We start from the raw sequence: 16,885 nt of genomic DNA on the forward strand, positions 1-16,885 counted from the left end.
CCAAGAGAACAGAGAGAAAACCATGAAGATATGGATTTAAATTTTATGAAAAGAGGAAGCAAGTGAAGGGAAACAAATAAACGTATGAAATAACTGAAACACAAAGAAGCAAAAATTAAATGAACCAAACACTTCAGAAGGAGAGCTAATATGTTTAAAATGAGAGACAGGAAGACTGATGAATAAAACATTACAGTAGTCATCACACAATAGAATGAAGGTCGATTGCTACAGGAAATTAAACACATACCAGTTAGGATTGGCTGCTCTTCGCATTTCCAAAACTATGTAAAATGTTAGTAGCTATGTTAATTAACTCTTAATCTCAGTTACATTCTCATTTTCACAATTGGGCAGGGGGCAAAGCGGAAAGAATATGAGATCCAAACAGCTACTTTAAGCGTAACAAGCACGATGTCTTCCTTGTTTCCTTCAATAATAGATCTTTCCTAAACAGTATCAAACATGGCTGTTAAGAAGCCAGTCAGTTTCAAAGGCAGTTTACCAGGGGTCAACAAGGGCTTGCAATTTAAGTTCAAGCTTAACCCCAACCCCCTTGGCAATCTGAGATGTGAACATCTTTAAAGCCACAGGTTATGTTAGGGGCTGTTTCTATACTCTTTAAGCAATGGCAATGATTTCGGGTTTGAGGAGACAGATGGCTCACAGCAGTGACCAAAGGTATGTGAATAAACAATTCCAAAAGGTTAGAGTTTGCCATTAACCCAGCAATGGGAATGTAAGCTCTACAAACATCATTCTTCTCCACAAAGAGGTAAAATGGGGAATTTGAAGGTTAATTGCCAAGATTCAAGGGAAAAGACCCTCTGCCCTGGAGCTGGCTCAGCAACAGAACTATGAACTGGCAGAACAAATCTTACATTCATTGTCCAGGATGTCAGGCCAAAATTAAATTAAAACCAGAAGTCTGAAATAGATGGTACTGCAGATATTGAAAGCATAAGGTAAGGGGACTACTTTTATACATGGGTGGGTGAATGCTGCACAGTGCTGATCCAACTATGAAATGCAAGTAAAGCTCTGCCAATAAAATTGCTTTGAAAAATTCAGCAAGTTATGCATTTACAGAATGCCATTCCCCTCCTCCAAATTGGTTTACAAAGTTTTGTTTACACTAAGAAGCTTTCTTCTCCACTAAATAACAGCATTTCAAAACCCAGCACTGTATTATATGGTACACACAATACAATCCCTCAAAATGAACTTTAAACTTCATGTTGTATTCCAGCTGCCATAAATGTTCTTTTTAAAGGATCGTAATTGTACTTACAGTAAAGCTAGTACTTCAGGCACTTGGAATAAATATTTTCCATGGAATTATAAAAGGCATGATTTCTAACTGGATAACATATCTGTTTTAAAAGGTGCACTGCGGGTATTTTTAAATCACTCTACGAATTAGGTATTGCCATTTTGTACATACGAAGGTAAATGCAATTTGAAAAATCACAAGGAACACATTTCAACAAATAAATCTCTGGCTAGTTCTAAGTTTACTGGACTGCACTCTCTCACTTTTGCAGAAAGTATACAGGGTAGTAATCCTGACAGCGAATCATTTTTAAGAGTATGCTTCTAGGATGTAGAATCTACTGTGAACACCAGAACACTGAATGACTCAGTCAAAACAAACAAGCAAGCAAACAAAAAGATGCAGGATGGAATACTTGCTTGAAATAAATGATGTTCAAGATGGAAAGTTATCCAACATTGATTTAGAATTTCTATATATATAGAAATTTATATATTTATAATTTATAAATATATAAATATATTTATAAATATTTATATATTTATAATTTTTATATATAGGATATATATAAAGTTATCCAACATAAGTTTTATTCAAAATTTAACCCTAAAACAAAGAAAAACTAAAAGCAATATAAATCATCAGAAACATCGGACCTGCACATTTTTTTCCATTTATGATAACTTAAAAACAGATTTAAATCTATATGTAGTCCCATTTCTCTAGCCAATAATAAAAAGAGTCCCAAGTTTGATAGAAATCAGTATCTTCTTTCTCTTCCAATGACAAAGCCAATCTATCCGTTTCTGCGCCGTCCAAGATCTTTTTTAGAATCAGTTCGTCGGTGGGTGGTTCTGATCTAGAATTTCTATGTGCAATTTCTATTTTTGCAATATATTCCCCAAAAATCTTCTGATGATTTTTAAAGAGAGTAACCAGTATTAAGGTTTAGAACAGGGGTCCTCAAACTTTTTGAACAGGGAGCCAGTTGAAAGGTGCTGGTGATTGGCACAGGCCGCCAAGGTGGTGCGGGTGGGAGGCACAGGTGTGCACACCCATGCGGTGAGGCACTGGCTTGCTTGCAAAAAGATTGTTTTGGACTCGCTCGTAGAAAACTATCTCCTTGCGAGCAAACTGCTGCACAGGATTCAGCCTGCGGGCTGTAGTTTGAGGACCCATGATTTAGAACAAACCCTAAAGAAAAAGCTTCCAAGTGGGTTTCTGCACCCTGACATAAAGACTTAACATTTCTACAAAAAGGAAATATGGAACCAACTTTGTTGATTCTTTTAAATGCTTTGCTCAATCTATTTTTAAAGCATCTATATTTATTAGATTTATATTCTACTTTTTTCTTTTTCTTTTTTAAAGAACTCAAAGTGACTTACATTATTCTCCTCCTGAAGCTCTCAATCTTATTCCCACAACAACAACCCTGTGAGGAAAGTTGGCCTGAGATTCCTTGACTGGTCCAAAGTCACTCAGTTGGCCCCGTGACTGAGTGAGGACTAGAATCCAGATCACCTAAGCTCCAGACCTGTGCTCTTAACCACTACACCACACACATCTATATCTTCAGACCCAATCCCTAATGGTTGTCAGATTATGTGGTATCCATGTGGAATCACTAAGCATGAAACAGTCAGCTTAGGAACTATATGTGCACCCAATGGCCTGAATGCCCTGATAAACAAATAACAATAGAAGCTACTGGGAAGAGGGAGCAAGTGTAAACATTTTTTGATCAGCAGAAGAATTCATGTGCCATCCCTCCACTTTCCATATTTCTACCCTTTACAGTAGCCATGCCATACAAAGAGGTATGCTTGAAAAAGAGAAGAGCTGTGCAGAAGTCCAGAAGACATTAAGCAGTGTCACACCGTATACAATCAGGTGCCCCCATAATCAGGTGGAGCAACAAACACTGGGAAAGTCAGTCCAGATTTCTGGAATAGGCCATACTTTAAAAGCCAAAGACAACTCCAAAAAACACTTTACTAATGGGAGATGCTCAGGACAGATAACTTGCATAACCTCCATTACTCACCTGCAATAAACAAACAAATACCAAGAGTGCTAACAGACACAGGTCCCTCCCATTTCAATCAATGTGTTCTAGATCACAGATATAAGAAATTGCTTTTGTGTTAAGATTAGCATTCCTGCTCTACTATATTCAGGAAATGTCTAGAATGGCACTTATCAAACAGGTACTGGGCAAAAATTCTCCTAGACTTGCATAAAAAGGTAAAGGTTCCCCCGCATATATATGCTAGTCCTGTCCGACTCTGGGGCTGGTGCTCATCACCATTTGTAAGATGAAGAGCAAGCATTGTCCGAAGATGCTTCTGTGGTCAAGTGGTTGACATGACTAAATGCCAAGGTGCACGGAATGCTGTTACCTTTCCCATCAAAGTAGCACCTATTTATCTACTCAAATTTGCATGCTTTTTAATTGCTAGGTAGGCAAGAGCTGGGACAAAGTGGAAGGCATCCACCCCGTTGGGTGGATTCGAACTGCCAACCTTCCAATCAACAGCCCAGCAGCTCAGCAGTTCAACCCGCTGCACTACCTGTGTCCCCTAAGACTTGCACAATTAATATGAGATGTGAATTAGGTACTCCCACTTACATCTAATTATTCACTCAGTTAGATGTAAGCAGATAAACATTTAACTGGAAGCTAAACTTTCTCCATTAATACCCCAGTGACACAATCATATTTGCCTACACTGAACTTGTAACCAGACAAAAGTCTTCCCACCACAGGTTGCCCTGCTTGTTTCAGCAAAATAACAGAAGAAGGGTAGAACATGCTGCGGTACTTCCCAACTAGGAAGGTTTACCTGGCCCCATTTACTGTGACCAGACCTTCTACTGCTTGATCAAGGCATTTTTGATTGGGCCGGCTTCTAGTCTGCTGGGCAAAATTATTTTATGGTGCAGATTCCCCTGTCTTTAAGATTGTTTTACCTGCTGTGGCCTGTCTCTGGTTTTGTTGCTGGGTTACATTATATGTTTTGTTAATTGTTTTAATATGATGTAAGGTGCCCTGAGCATTGTTTTTACAATGGAAGGGCAGGATATAAATGTTTTAAGTCAAACCAAACCAAATGTGTCATTCTTCAAGAGCCTTATCTGGAAATAGAACTGTGCAAGTCCTTGAAGCTAAAAGATCAAAATCTTTGTGCTGTGAGCTAGGAAAGCTACTGGCTCTACCACCTAGCTGTCAACAGGCTCTTATACTTCCAAGCTGGAGTACAGATCCGCAGAACACCCTGTGTGGAAGAACAGCTTGATATACTAATCCAAGCTATTCCCATTGCAATGGAAGCTTTCCAGCTAAAATGCAATGCAAAAGTTAAAAAAATGTGTCACAGAACTTTAAGAATCTCTGGTCAATATATTTCTTGATTCCTACTATCATGCCCATATCCATGAGCCTGAAACCTACATTGCATAGTAGGTTCAGGACAAGACAGTAACTGCATGGAAAACAAGTTAGTTCCTTTCCTTTCCATAAGAAAATCTGATGCCTTTGAGATGGGCTGAAACAACCGTGGATGCACCACAGTTAAGGGCTTGGCACAGCTAATGCAGAGGACAAAACATTCTTTAAGTTAGTCAGATGAACCAGCTCAAATAAGGGGATAATTGTGTTACCATTCCCTTCAAAGTTGGTTTGGAACCACTGTACTATTGAGAGTGGGGAATGAACATATGAAAAGTGCTACTGGACCAAGGATCCATCTAGTCCAGCATTCTGTCCACTCAGTGATTTACCAGGAGCTCATGGGATCCCACAGGCAAGACGTAACTGCAACAATACCCTTCCACCCATGTTCCACAGCAACTGCTGTATATAGGCATATTGCCTCTGATCCTAGAAGGCAATATGGCCCATCAGGACCAGAAGGCATTAACACTTTTCTCCTCCAGGCATTTTCCAATCCCCTTATAAAGTCATCCAAAATGATGGGCATCACTTCCTTTTGTGGAAGTGAATTGCATCATTCACTCACATGCACTAAGTGAAGAAGTCCTCCCTTTTCATTTGTCCTGAATGCCCTCAGCTTCATAGAACAACCCCACTGGGTTTTAATATTATTGGGGGGGGGGGGAATGTCTTCCTATCCACTTTCTCCATACCATGAGCATCACTTGCCTTTGAAAAGCCAGCCTAAGGGGAGAACCTGTGTCTGGGAAATAGCTACTCCTAGATGGCAGTACAACCGCATTTATTTAGTGTGGTCATCCAGAATACTTGGATGTAATTCTAATAACTGGTAGCATGATTTCTAAGTGGCTACACCAGAAGTGAACTGCAACATGATTTTGGTTGCAACAAGGTCATAACTGACTTTGGAAGAATTTCAAGCTGAACAATACATGTAACATAATTCAAAATGATAAAGGTCCCATATTTTGCCAGCACAAAAAAGGGCCTGGTGCAAATGTAATAGCAATCATCTTAATTACGGTTAAAGAACAGAAGCAGGTTCACACAGCCCTCCGACCTTCCCTAGTGCAATTAACTGGGCACAGGAAGGTTTCTATAACCTCTCTTTTAAACTGTCCTCTATTTCAAACTGTTGGAACCCATACTTCATCAAATACTTCTCAGCAAAGTCTACTGCAGTGTGACTGTTTTTTGGATGCACAGGGATGAGGGAGGAGAAAAACAGAACACAAAGAAAAGTTCCCCAAGTTCTAACCATTTCAGAAATAATTCCTCAAGTTAATCACTTATTATTGTATAAATTTCATAGGAATGGCATTACAAGACTAAGGCTGTAATCCTACTCACTTTTCTGGGAATAAACCCCATGGAGCACAGTGGGACTTACATCTCAGTAAATACACATAGAATTGTGTACACAAGCCATTTATAGTAATCTGCATGAAATGTATTTGAACTACTTACTGAACCATTTTTAAAATTAGATTCTGACCCATAAAGTTAGAAAGAACTGATGAATTTGGAATAAATTAAAATTTTTAATAGTTCAACTCCCTGCTTATGTCCCTTCCAGCATTCTATTTATTTAGAATGTGTCAAAGCAAAGATTACCTTTTTTACAAGCAGCATTGCACCTGAGACAACACTGTTTACATATTAGCAAGGTGCTAATGCAATGATCTGTAACAGGTAAGACTTTATCCTAAGTACATATTTGTTATAAAACTGCAAAACCTGTGCCAGGTCAGCCAAGGCTTCTTTCTTTAAGCAAATTATGAGTTGGCAGGTGCCTGTCTGTTTCTCTCTGTACTGCAGAGTGTCTGAGCAACTTCTTTTAACTTCCAGCACTTAAAAAAACTCTCTATATTTCCAAACTATCTTTCTTTACTCCAAACAAAGCTGAAAGAATTATTAAGACCAAAGATGTATATAAATAAACCCATCATACATTTAAACACAAAACTTCCCACATCAGCTTTAACTGGTCATGTTATTCGCAGATTAAAAATTCGTGCAGTTAGTTTTTAGAGAAGCCCAAGTTGGAAAAATTAGACTGATTTAACGTTTTCTTTGGCATTTAAGTTAATGCACTTGCATATGGCCTGCCATTTCTTCCCATGTTTTGTCTCAATTTAAACATATGTTCAGAGAAAAAATACTTTGCGAAAACAGAATTTGAAACAAGAGATTATATTTTGTGTAGAGAAGCAGAAAAATCTTAACTAAATAACCACGATCCTGAAAACCAATGCAAAAAGTTTAAAGAAAGGATGTTTACCCATGAGCTGGATCAAGTGCTATTGCTCTTGGCTGGTCAAGGTCTTGCCAAAAAAGAACTTTCCTAGATGTTCCATTGAGATTAGCAACTTCTATCCTATTAGTTTCAGAGTCCGTCCAGTACAGTTTTTTCCCAATCCAGTCACATGCTAGGCCATCTGGAGAAACCAGACCTGAAACTATGACATTTTGCACCAGATTCCCAGTTTGGTTAAAATATGTCTGTTTGATCGTTTCTTCGCTCACATCTGTCCAGTAAATAACACCTTGTGAATACAGGAAGTCAACGGCAGCCGCATCCTCTAAACCACTGACAACAATTGTTGACTCCATCTTCACTCCTCCAGCATCTACCAGTCTGACATCTCGTCGGTTAGCAAAAAGCAGGAGGGGAGAAGCTATGAAAGGAAGGGAAAAAAAGAAAATGTTAGAAAATCTTCATTTTTTCATGTTTTCTTAATAAAGCAGAGTAGTAATGCCTAAATCTATTGTTCTGAAGTTTTATATACCACACCTTCATCTCAAAGAATATATCTGCACAGATAGATTTAACACAATCTAAACACAAACCATTAGAATCAAGTGGCATTAAAATATTTCAACTCGTATTTAAAGAATATATTTTAAAAAAAAAATCAAATGTGCCATCAAATTGTCTCTGGATTATGGTGACCCTATGAATGAACATGCTCCAAACTGACCTGTCCTTCACAGTCCTGCTCAGCTCTTGGAAATTCATGTCTATTGCTTCCTTTATGGAGTCAAACCATCTCCTAGCTGGTCTTCCTCTTCTTTCTTACAGTTTTTTGTGCAGATAAAAGGGTTTTAACCTGGTGCCTAGTTGCAGCACTGACACAAGGTTTATCTCCCATGACTGGGCATGCCAAAGTTGGACAGCCACTGCAAAGAGAACCTATTCTTTTGAACATGATAACAGCATGTATCTTGTAGAAGGCATAAAGACTATTTTAAAGCACAGACAGATTGATATGGGAAAAAGTGCTCCTTCACGTACAGTATTTGGATTTCCAGCTGCTTAGCAATTTAAAGGTTAGCAGCATTTGAGCTTGGTAGTAAATAGGCAGGTAATGTATCCTTTGAAATAGATATAATATGGCTCCACTCCTTTGAAATATATATAATATGGCTCTGTCTAGGGAATCAGCCAGAATTCTAACAGCCAAATTCTATATTAGGTGAAACTTCCAAGCCATTTTCAAGGACAGCCCCATTTAAAACACGTTGCAGCAATCCTGCTGGGATATTACAAGTACTGCAGCAGAATTATTCCTATCCAAGAAAGGCTACAGCAAGCAAATTGGATAAAGCTGCAAAAAGGTGCTCCAAGCCACTGGGACCACTTGAGCCTCAAGAGACCATGCTGGATTCAAAAGCACTGCCAAGCTGCACATTTACTTATTCATCAGAAATGCAGCCCCATACTAAACTGGTTTGTACATCAACTTCACAGACCTGGAAACCATCAACCCCATGGTGCCTCTACTTCAATTTACTGGCTCTCTTCCAGGCCATCATTGAGTCTAGACAACAGTTCAGCACCTCCACACCTGGATCTAACAGTAAAGGGTAATACAGCCGGGTGTCAGGTCTATTGCTATTTAATAACTGTACAAATATACAATACAGATACTAACATAGGGGATAAGATGTACGCCTGCAAGACTCCACAATACAAATGCTACAGAGTCAAACAACTATTCTCTCCTGCTACTGTCTAAAACACTCTTACAAGTATGAGTATCCCCCAACCCAGTGAGTCAATCTAACAAGTTACTATATTCAATGATTTAAAGAGGTAATGGAAGATGACAAGATTCAACAGGACCGTATCCATCAGGGCAACCAAGGCAGCCTCTGTCCCAAGCCCTAACTTAAGCTGAGATGAAATGAGTAAAAAAAACACCATTCCATCCAAAGCACTTGACAGTTGAACCTTCTTCCCCTCTCAAGCATTTTATCCAAAATCGGAATATTTCCAGCTGGGTGACAACTGTTCAATCTTCTAAGTCCAGTGGGGATTCTAAGCACTATAAAGCTGGGAATCTGGTATTTGTCACTGTAAAGATGTTAAAAGAAAAATAATGTAAGTCCCCTAATAGTTATGGCTTTGTAATCCTTTAGTGAAAGAATATAGTCTCCAAACATCAACTGCTTTCAGTAGTTTGGGTGCCCCAACAGCTCTTTTTCATTAGTCCCAATTCAGAGGAATTGAGGAAATTATTTCATTCATGCTCAGGAAACACTCTGAATAGGTGCTTGTTCGAAAGTGTTCCAAGAAAAAAACATGCAAGTCATTCTCAGCTTTGTAAAGGTTTATTTCCCCATATAACCCCCATCCCCCCCACACACATGCGCGCGCGCGCGCGCGCGCGCACACACACACACACACACACACACGAGTTACAAGTTCTATGTAGCCAATTGGTCTTTTCTATTGTGTCCCTGATGATAGAGAATTGCCTCCTTAAAGAGCTCCTTGAGCCCAATTCTGTAAGCCTCCTGAAAACACTGCACATTCCCTTACTACACAAGCAAGTCCACAAAATTTAGTAACTTCATCTTTCCAGCATTCGTGTCACACAAAGCAGTCACTACTTCCAAGTACGAGTAGGAAAATGCTTATTTCTAAGGTAACTTTTTCCCTGACACCAATGCAGACAGGGCCAGCCCTACCATAAATCATAATGAGATGAGTGGCTCCTATGGTAGATCAAGAAAGGAAGCAGCCCTCAACTGCCATCCATAGAGCTACTTAGCACTGCTGCTACATCTACACACTCCAGCTGCCGCCATTTTTTTTTTACTACCATAGTAAAAGCTTGGTAATCTTAAACAGCATCTACCAAGCAGAAAAACAGTGACACTTCTGTCAAGACCCCTGAAGCACTCAAGTCTCACTATGAGGAAGAGGCCCTTTTCAGAGCAAAGGCTAATGGAGTGACCCCAGGGAGCACCTACACCACAATGGCAGAAAATGCTGGAGACAGCGTGATATATTTGTCACTAGGCCTGCGGAACTGGAACATAAAACCTTCGACTTGCAACTCTTCAATTTATGGTACCTTCAACATTACCATGCAAATTTATTAGGAGTCGGAGTCAGTACATTTTTACCAACTCTGACTCCAGTAACCCAAGAATTGCTTCTGACTCTGACTCCACAGCCCTGTTTGCCACAGCAAAAATGAAAACCTAGGATCTCTCATACAGCTGCCAGTAATACGACAGTAAAAACAATTTTAAAGGTCAAGGGGAAGGCAAAGTGGAAAGGAAGAGGAGGAGGAGGGCTGAGGTGATATATTACCTTGCACCAGCCCTGACTGTAAATGTCTAGGTGGTCTGCCTAGGGAGCTTTCCTATGTTGAGTAGGATAACTGGTCTATGTAGCTCAGGACTGGTCTATGTTGACTGGCAACAACTCTCTAGGATTTCAGATCAAAATCTTCCGCAGTCATCCCTGGAAATAGCAGGGATTGAATATCAAAGCTTGCAGTCTACCACTTGCTATGGGCTCAATCTTCCACTGATGTCACATTAGCTATTACATATATTATACCATTGGCAAAGCATGCCTGATAGTCCTGTAAGTTCCAATTTATCAATTTAGAAATTACATTTTAATAACATGTGCCAACTTTATTTGATATAAAATGAGGGGCACATGCTTATTTTGTTTCTGGATTGCCCTATGAAGTCAATTTAATATGAGAAAAGTCTAAGAAATTTTTGCAACAGGCATGGACAGATAAGGCAACTTTTATTTAGAATCAACTGGTGGAAGCTGCTGAAGAATTTTTGTCATTTTCTACCTTGCATGCCAAATATGAGAGCTATGGCTGAATGGCAATATTAGCAATTCCAGAATTTTTAGTATCTAGCTGTTTCTACAGTATTAATCGTTAGTGTAAGCCATTACTGAGGTTAGTCAGGCAAAGTGACCAATAATCTGTATCTATAAATACTTGTTGTTGTTAGTCATGAAGTCATGTCCGACCCATCGTGACCCCATGCACAACATTCCTCCGGGCCTTCCTGTCCTCCACCATCCCCCAGAGTCCACTTAAGCTCATACCAACTGCTTCAGAGACTCCATCCAGCCACCTCATCCTCTGCCGTCCCCTTCTTCTTTTGCCATCTATTGTTCCCAGCATTAGGCTCTTCTCCAGGGAGTCCTTCCTTCTCATTAGGTGGCCAAAGTATTTCAGTTTCATCTTCAGTACCTGGCTTTCTAAAGAACAGTCTGGCTTGATCTCCTCTAGCACTGACCGGTTTGATCGCCTTGCGGTCCAAGGGACTCGGAGGAGTCTCCTCCAGCACAATTCAAAGGCCTCAATCCTTTTGCGCTCAGCCTTCCTTATGGTCCAGCTTTCACAGCCATACATTGCAACTGGGAAAACCATAGCCTTGACTATATGCACTTTTGTTGGCAGGGTGATGTCTCTGCTTTTTAGTATGCTGTCTAGATTTGCCATAGCTTTCCTCCCAAGGAGCAAGCGTCTTTTAATTTCTTGGCTGCAGCTCCCATCTGCAGTGATCTTGGAGCCCAGGAAAATAAAATCTGTCACTACCTCCATTTCTTCCCCATCTATTTGCCAGGAAGTGAGAGGACCAGATGCCATGATCTTAGTTTTCTTAATGTTGAGTTTCAAGCCAACTTTTGCACTCTCCTCCTTCACCCGCATCAAGAGGTTCTTTAGTTCCTCTTCACTTTCTGCCATTAGAGTGGTATCATCTGCATATCTGAGGTTGTTGATATTTCTCCCAGCAATCTTAATTCCAACTGGTGATTCATCTAGCCCCGCCTTTCTCATGATGTGCTCTGCATATAAGTTAAATAGGCAGGGCGACAGTATGCAGCCTTGCCGAACTCCTTTCTCAATTTTGAACCAATCAGTGGTTCCATGCCCAGTTCTCACTGTTGCTTCTTGACCCGCATATAGGTTTCTCAAGAGACAAATAAGATGGTCTGGTACTCTCATCTCTTTAAGAACTTGCCACAATTTGTTGTGAGCCACACAATCAAAGGCTTTAGCACAGTCAATGAAGCAGAAGTAGATGTTTTTCTGGAACTCCCCAGCTTTCTCCATGATCCAGCATATGTTGGCAATTTGATCTCTAGTTCCTCTCCCTCTTTGAAATCCTGCCTGTACTTCTGGTAGTTCTTGGTCCACATACTGCTGGAGCCTAGCTTGTAAGATTTTGAGCATAACTTTGATGGCATGTGAAATGAGTGCAATGGCGCGGTAGTTTGAACATTCTTGGCATTGCCCTTCTTTGAGAATGGAATGTAAACTGACCTTTTCCAATCCTGTGGCCACTGCTGCGTTTTCCAAATTTGCTGGCATATTTAGTATAGCACTTTTACTGAATCATCTTTTAAGATTTTGAATAGCTCAGCTGGAATACTGTCACCTCCACTAGCTTTGTCGTTGCTCAGACTTCCTAAGGCCCATTTGACTTCACATTCCAGGATGTCTGGCTCGAGGTCAGTGAAAACCCCATTGTGGTTATCAGGGACATTAAGCTCTTTCTTGTATAGTTCTTCTGTGTAATCTTGCCACCTCTTCTTAATCTCTTCTGCCTCTGTTCGGTTCCTGCCATTTTGGTCCTTTATCATGCCCATCTTTGCATGAAATGTTCCCTTCGTATCTCCAATTTTTTTGAAGAGATCTCTGGTCCTCCCTGTTCTATTGTTTTCTTCTATTTCTTTGCACTGTTCATTTAGGAAGGAATTCTTATCTCTTCTAGCTATTCTGTGGAATTCTGCATTCAATTGGGTGTATCTTTCTCCCTTGCCTTTTGCTTCTCTTCTTTCCTCAGCTATTTGTAAAGCTTCCTTAGACAGCCATTTTGCTTTCGTGCATTTTTTTTTCCTTTGGGATGGTTTTAGTTGCTGCTTCTTGTACAATGTTGCGAACCTCCATCCAGAGTTCTTCAGGCACTCTGTCTATCAGATCTAATTCCTTAAATCTATTTGTCACCTCTACTGTATATTCATCAGGATATGATTTAGGTCATACCTGAGTGGCTTAGTGCTTTTTCCTACTTTCTTCAACTTAAGCCTAAATTTTGCAACGAGAAGCTCATGATCTGAGCCACAGTCAGCTCCTGGTCTAGTTTTTACTGACTGTATAGAGCTTCTCCATCTTTGGCTGCAGAGCACATTGTCAATCTGATTTCTGTGTTGACCGTCTGGTGATGTCCATGTGTAGAGTCATCTCTTGGGTTGTTGGAAAAGAGTATTTGCTATGACCATCGTATTCTCTTGACAAAATTCTACCAGCCTGTGCCCTGCTTCATTTTGTACTCCAAGGCCAAACTTGCCTGTTATTCCGGTTATCTTTTGGCTTCCTACTTTAGCATTCCAATCCCCAAGGATGATAAGGACATCATTTTTTGGAGTTAATTCTAGAGGGTGGTGTAGGCCTTCATAGACCTGCTCAACTTCAGCCTCTTCGGCACCAGTGTTGGGGCATAGACTTGGACTACTGTGATGTTGAACGGTTTGCCTTGGATTCGAACTGAGATCATTCTGTCATTTTGGAGATTGTATCCCAGTACTGCATTTCTTACTCTTTTATTGACTATGAAGGCTACTCCATTTCTTCTAAGGGAATCTTGCCCGCAGTAGTGTACCTGTTGGTCATCTGAATTAAATTCACCCATTCCTGTCCATTTTAGTTCACTGATTCCTAAGATGTCGATGTTCAGTCTTGTCATCTCTTGTTTGACCACATCCAGCTTGCCTTGATTCATGGATCTTACATTCCAGGTTCCTACGGTGTATAGATCTTTACAGCATTAGACTTTCCTTTCACCACCAGATACATCAGCAACTGAGTGTCCTTTCGGCTTTGACCCAGTCGCTTCATTCTTTCTGGCACTATTAGTACTAGCCCTCCGCTCTTCCTCAGTAGCATAGTGGACACCTTCCAACCTGAGGGGCTCATCTTCTGGCGTCATATCTTTTTGCCTTTTGGTACTGTCCATGGGGTTTTCATGGCAAAGATACTGGAGTGGGTTGCCATTTCCTTCTCCAGTGGATCACGTTTTGTCAGAGCTCTCTGCTATGACCTGTCCGTCTTGGGTGGCCCTGCACGGCATAGCTCATAGCTTCATTGAGCTACGCAAGCCCCTTCACCATGACAAGGCAGTGATCCATGAAGGAGAAATACTTATTACTGGTGGATAAATATGATACATGGGTTTTAAGCAGCAATGGAAGAAGAAATTGGATTGTCTCATTATGGCTGATCAGTGAATCACCACGAGGTGAAATACCTGACATCTATGTATCTTAGGCTGGGTCTTATTCAGCAAGATCATTTGTTTCAAATGTGTTGGATAATATGTTTTTCACATGGGATTGTCTAATCTGTCTAATTGCTAGCAGTGCGATGAAGCTAATGCTTCTTTTGGACACACATTTTGGCAATATTCTGCAAGTGCTTCATTTCAGAAGGTTATTTTATGCACAAGTTTTCTACAGGAACAAACTTTAATATCCACTGATATTACACCTTTTTAAATATCCACGCTTTTAAATTATATACCTGCACCATGGAAATTAACAGTAGGTCAGTGTAAACGGATTCCTTATGCCTTAAAGATGGCTTAAAGATTGATATTACAACATTGGAAAGATAAACTCTCATCTCCTACAATGAATTGCAATGCAATGAATTACGGATTATAAGGCTTCTGACATCTGAATGGGTGGCATGTAGATTTGCATATCTGGTTCACTTTTGTTGAAGCCTATGTGTAATTGCCAGTAAACTCTATTTTCATATACAAGTATTTCATGTGTATTCATTGCTATGCATATATCCAAATCTATGTATGGATGTTAAAAAAATTATAAAGAAAAAGAAAAAAGTTTCTTTCCGGTGAGTTTCTATAATCAGAACTTTTTTTTTTTTCCCGCTTCCATTGCCTCCTCACAATGCCGTCCGGCGGAGCTTTTTCGAGTGGTACAAGGCCTGGTTCACCCGGGTCCTAAGGAAGATCCGATGTCACCCTCAAAGGCCCACTGTGACGACTTTGCCAGGCATTTCAGGGAGAAAATCGCTCAGATTCGTCACAAGCTGGACTCCACTAATGAATCAGAGGTCTCTGGGGAGATGCCAATGCCACCGTCTGGTCCAAAATTGTTGGAGGAATTTCAATTATTGCGGCCCGATGATGTGGACAAAGTACTTGGACGAGTACGTCCCACCACTTGCCTATTGGATCCTTGCCCGTCTTCGTTAATAAATAACTCCAAGCACGGGATTGGGACCTGGATCTTGGAAGTGGTTAACGCTTCTCTGAGGGAGGGTCGAATGCCTGCCCCTTTAAAGGAGGCAGTAATATGACCAGTCCTGAAGAAAGCGTCACTGGATCCAGAGATGGCCACTAACTATAGACCTGTGGCCAACATCCCGTTTCTGGGCAAGGTGTTGGAGCGAGTGGTGGCGGGACAACTCCAAGCACTCTTGGATGAAACTGATTATCTGGATCCTTTTCAGTCCGGCTTCAGACCCGGGTACAGTACTGAATCTGCCTTGGTCGCCCTGTACGATGACCTGTGCAGGGAGAAGGACAGGGGAAGTGCATCCCTGTTGGTTCTTCTGGACCTCTCGGCGGCTTTCGATACCATCGACCACGGTATCCTTCTGGATAGGCTAGCGGGATTGGGGGTTGGAGGCACTGCTTTGCAATGGTTCCGCTCCTATCTCAACGGTCGATTCCAGAAGGTAGTGCTGGGGGACCATGTCTCTGCGTCATGGCAGCTATGCCATGGAGTACCACAGGGCTCCATTCTATCCCCTCTGCTATTTAACATCTATATGAAACCGCTGGGAGAGGTCATCAGGAGGTGTGGGCTGCGGAATCATCAGTACGCTGATGATACCCAGCTCTACCTCTCGTTTTCCACTAATCCAGGTGAGGCAGTGGCTGTGCTGAACCGGTGCTTGGCCGAGGTAATGGAATGGATGAGGGCCAATAAACTGAAACTCAACCCAGACAAGACGGAGGTCCTGTTGGTTGGCGGATCGGGCTTCGGAGAGGGTGGATTTGACCTGGTCCTGAATGGTGCAACACTCCCTCTTAGGGATAAGGTCCGCAGCTTAGGAGTACTCCTCGACCAGGAGCTTTCTTTGGAAGCTCAGGTGACAGCAGTGGTGAGGAGCGCCTTCCTTCAGCTTCGGCTGATTAATCAACTGCGCCCCTACCTGGAGTTCGACTGCCTGGCGACGGTGACACACGCGCTGGTGACTTCCCGCCTAGACTTCTGTAACGCGCTTTACGTGGGGCTTCCCCTGAAGACGGTCCGAACACTTCAATTGGTGCAAAATAGAGCTGCCAGGTTGCTGACGGGGACGGGGCGTTATGCTCACATGACTCCAGTCCGCCGTCAGCTTCACTGGCTGCCCACTGAAGCCTGGGCCCGATTCAAGGTGTTGATTATGACCTATAAAGCCCTAAACGGCTTGGGTCCAGGCTACCTGAACGAGCGCTTATGTCCGTATATGCCAGACCGCCCTTTGAGATCTGCGGGAGAGTCCCTTCTCCGGGAACCCTCCATGAAAGAAATTAGGAGAGTAAGTACTCGGAGGAGGGCTTTCTCTGCGGTGGCGCCCAGCCTATGGAATTCACTCCCCAAAGAGGTCCGCCTGGCACCATCGTTACTGGTTTTTCGGCGCCAGGTAAAGACCTTTTTATTTAAACATCATTTTAATTGTTAAAATATATGATCTGGCCAGGGCAACTTCTTCTTCCTTCTCTTTTCTCCTCCTATATTATTTATTTACTTATTTTATACTGATAATTTTAATTTTATATTATTATGTTTGTAACTCAATGTATTT

The 16,885-nt window shown here is 41.3% G+C and overlaps 1 protein-coding gene across 2 annotated transcripts in view; it reads right to left on the minus strand.

Annotated features, from left to right (window-relative positions):
• Positions 1-16,885, minus strand: part of LRP5 (LDL receptor related protein 5) — a 177,508-nt gene that overhangs the window by 113,888 nt on the left and 46,735 nt on the right. For both annotated transcript variants that reach the window (XM_044425654.1, XM_044425653.1), the window contains exon 2: positions 7,012-7,408. In XM_044425654.1, the coding sequence (XP_044281589.1) occupies positions 7,012-7,343 (332 nt within the window). In that variant the 5' untranslated portion in view covers positions 7,344-7,408. The remainder of the gene's footprint in view (positions 1-7,011; positions 7,409-16,885) is intronic.

Source organism: Varanus komodoensis, unplaced genomic scaffold, assembly GCF_004798865.1.
Source record: "Varanus komodoensis strain SLA01 unplaced genomic scaffold, ASM479886v1 scaffold16, whole genome shotgun sequence".
Taxonomy (NCBI): Eukaryota; Metazoa; Chordata; class Lepidosauria; order Squamata; family Varanidae; genus Varanus; species Varanus komodoensis.